General features: G+C 38.9%; 1 protein-coding gene across 1 annotated transcript; it reads left to right on the forward strand.

The window, feature by feature from the left end:
- Positions 1-1,167: 1,167 nt before the first annotated feature.
- Positions 1,168-2,930, forward strand: LOC125317254. Its single transcript, XM_048286988.1, has 2 exons — positions 1,168-1,751; positions 2,352-2,930. Exons 1-2 carry the CDS (start codon positions 1,214-1,216, stop codon positions 2,672-2,674), a joined length of 861 nt encoding a protein of 286 aa, XP_048142945.1. The 5' UTR covers positions 1,168-1,213; the 3' UTR covers positions 2,675-2,930.
- Positions 2,931-3,328: the final 398 nt, after the last annotated feature.

Genomic DNA, 3,328 nt, shown 5'->3' on the forward strand with positions numbered 1-3,328 from the left:
TATCTATTTGGGTCTCTGTAGAAATTGCAGTAAAATATAAATCAAACTTATTTAGGAATATTTAGAAAAATATATTAGATCAAGAAAGTAAGACATGAAAAATGTATTTGAATCTCTTGGAGTTCTTTCCCCATCCAATCCTTGTGTACTTGTCACTGCCAAAATTTACCCTTTCTTACCCTTGCAAATGAGGCTGTAAATTAAATACAGTAAATGTATTTGTCCAGCAACCTTTGTCCTGTTTTCTATGAGGTGTATCATAGAATATAGTTTCTCATATAGCAATATATATCAATGTCTGGCATTAATCATGTCACCAAATAATTCAGTCTGATGGAATGACCCCTTCACATCAATTTTCTGATTTTAGTAGGTATGTTCTACAAAATATCAAAGAGAAGAAGCATGTAATCAATAGTGCTACCAATGTATACAGTACATCAAAGACTTTTAAAAGGTCTATTATTCTGGCTTCCATTCATCCTCTTTCAACAAAAAGAAATTCAAGATGGAAGTGATATTCTCAGAAGATTAAAATAATCCTATTAATTTATGTTTCCTTCTGCTAGCAAAGTTTCAAACCACGTCATTGGTAAATGTTGATCTACTCTACCAGAGGAGATCTTTCCACTAAACAGAACTAAAAAATCAAAGCTTTTATGGAATGAGCTTCATTTTTTTCCCAATGGTTCACATACAAAACTCTTCAGTCTACAGAATCCTCAATCTGGCATTTTTATTATGTATTAAATTTAAAAAGTATTTTGCTCAAGTGTGAATACTACATAAACATAAAAGAAGCATTTAATACCAATATATGGATATAGTAATTGATAACTTCTCCCCAGTAAGCTTTCATAAAAATTTCTTTTGCAAACATATGGTTAATCATGCAAGACCTAAAACATCAGTGGGTTTAAAAACTCTAAAATTGTAATTGATCACTAGCCTTTGAGAGCATGAATATCATATCTTCAAAATGTTTCCAGTTTATGAAGTAACACGGTTTCTCATAAGAGCTTTTACCACTAAATATATCCATAAAGTTCTGTTAAGTCAGTGATTGTGACTTAAGTGTCCTCATGGTCCTAAACAAATGAGCATCTTTTTGCCCTCATCACTTGTCTTTAAATAAATTACAGGAACATTGAAAGAAAAGCATTTACACCCTGTAGTAGGTTGAAACTTAGTTAATGGACAAATTGCTAACCCAATGAGAAAGCTTGTAGCACTTCTGCGATTTGCATATTTAAAGGACAGGCAGGAACGGAAATTGGCTTTTTGTTCCAGCTTCCTGCCAAGAGGGAGGGGGAATGGGTCTGGACTCTGGCCCGGAGCTGGCCCGGGCTTTCTCCCCCAGCACGGCGGCGTGGGCAAAAGCCTCTGGGGAAAAGCCATCCCAGAGCCAAAGGCAGCTGAGAAAACAGCTATGAGCTGGGACTGCACGGCCAAGATTTCATCTGAAGCCGCTGCGGCGCCGCACGGAGCCAGCAGGGGCCAGCGGAGCCCCTCTGCAGCCAGCACAGCTCACACCAAACCGAAAAGAACATCGTATGTAGCCAACAAGGCCACCTTTTCTTCCAAGTCAGAGAGAAAGAAAAGTAAGTCACGTGAGGGAGAAGAACATGGTGACTCCAAGGTCAGAAAGAAAGGAAAAGTAAAGTCACATGGGACGACGCTAAAATGGTGGCAGAAAAAGAGGATGGAGGCGTTTCCAGTGCTGGAGCTTAAAATTCTCCTTGCAAGCGGTGGTGAGGACTGTAATATTACAGACTATTTTCTATATAATTCATTAAAGTACATGGGGGGATGGAAAATCCACGTGTGGCCTGCGAAGATAAGAAAATGCCTGTGCCAGGTTATATAGAAGCTGTGAGAGACTTTTAGAGATTTTGAAGAAGAGAGCCTTTGTGTTCAGGCTAGAATAACTCATCCTTAAAAGACTAAACCCTATGTTATGGCCCATGACTGTCAGTGTGAGAAGAGTGTAAGATTTCAGCAGATTGTTTTTCGGGGCAGACTGCTGGGTTGTGAAAAATCCCATGGCACAGAAGAAACTCTTTTCCTTAACCCTAGAAAAGACTCTTAAGAAATGCAATATTGACCAAATCCCATGTTTTGTTATCCCTTGAGTGGGTTGGTTGGAAAGAGGGGGTACTGGAAGAGAGGGGTTGTTCTGGGAGTGTGCTGTAATTTCTTATTATTTACCTTTTCTTTTAATTCTGTTCTTAATAAATCCTCTTCATACTGTAACTGTTTAAGTTTTGCCTTGAAGTTTTCCGTTTTCCTCAATAATCCTTATCTCACCTTATGAAAAAGTTTTAATTTTTCCCTTCTCTGCTCAATTACAGCAGAAGCAATTAAGATCTCGTGTACTTGGCGTTTAAACCAGCGTCAAACCACGACGCACCCACAGAAGGTCTGTGATGGTCCTGGGGATCTAGAGTTCACCAAAATCATTAGGAGTTTGCATAAGATTTTTATTTGGACTATATGCCTCCACTGCAGTTCAGAGTGGACTGATTCTCTGGTCTTCAGAAACTTGGGAGAAGCAACTAAGAATCACACTGATCTGCTACAAGGAATGTTGTTCTTAAAGACACCTTCAGCCCTTAATATAACCTTGCTATTTGAGGGATTACTTTCACCAAAAATTCTAGGTACTACACTGTAGACCTAATAGTCTGATGGAACTACATGTGGTGAAACCAATCTCTTTCGAATGTGTATAAGGCTTTAAGCTATCAATAAATTTCACATCTGTGTATGCTGTCACACAGACCATTTGTACAGCTGTGGCCATGAAGTGCCAAGGAACTGCGTCTGATGTTTTGTGCTCGTCTAACAGCAGGTCTACAACACCACATAGGTCTGCAGCACTCCTGTGATGAGAGATAAGGTTCTTAAGAGGCATAATACATAAATGCCTATGTTATTCAGCTTCACTTCTAAAATAATTTACTGCTTGCTCAGTCTGCTTGTGGCAGTGTAGACATTTCACTTCTAAGGAAAGATTTTTGCTCTTGGGAAAAATGGAATTGACTGCAAGGCAGGCTTTGCAGACATCTGAAAGATAGTTTGAGGCTCGACTATTTCTTTCAACATCTGAACACAGTGGCAGCCAGAAAGTGTTTATAGTTCTTCCCTTTAGCTGTCCATTACTCAGGGGAGTGATTCTCACTTCTCTGTTCTCTCTTTGAAAATCTGTTGGCTTTGGTGTAGCTGTAGGGGGTACTGCAAATTATTGCATTCTGTGACTTTTTTTCTTTCATGTAAGAGGTGAGTATTTACAGGGATTTATACAGTAAAATCAGTTAAGCAATTCACT

This window comes from Corvus hawaiiensis, chromosome 26 (assembly GCF_020740725.1).
Source record: "Corvus hawaiiensis isolate bCorHaw1 chromosome 26, bCorHaw1.pri.cur, whole genome shotgun sequence".
NCBI classification, from domain to species: domain Eukaryota; kingdom Metazoa; phylum Chordata; class Aves; order Passeriformes; family Corvidae; genus Corvus; species Corvus hawaiiensis.

Coding starts and splice junctions, on each gene's coding strand:
- LOC125317254 (XM_048286988.1), top strand. CDS start 1,214: ATGAGAAAGCTTGTAGCACTTCTGCGATTTGCATATTTAAAGGACAGG. Junction 1,752..2,351: donor AATTCTCCTTGCAAGCGGTG/GTGAGGACTGTA, acceptor GCTCAATTACAG/CAGAAGCAATTAAGATCTCG.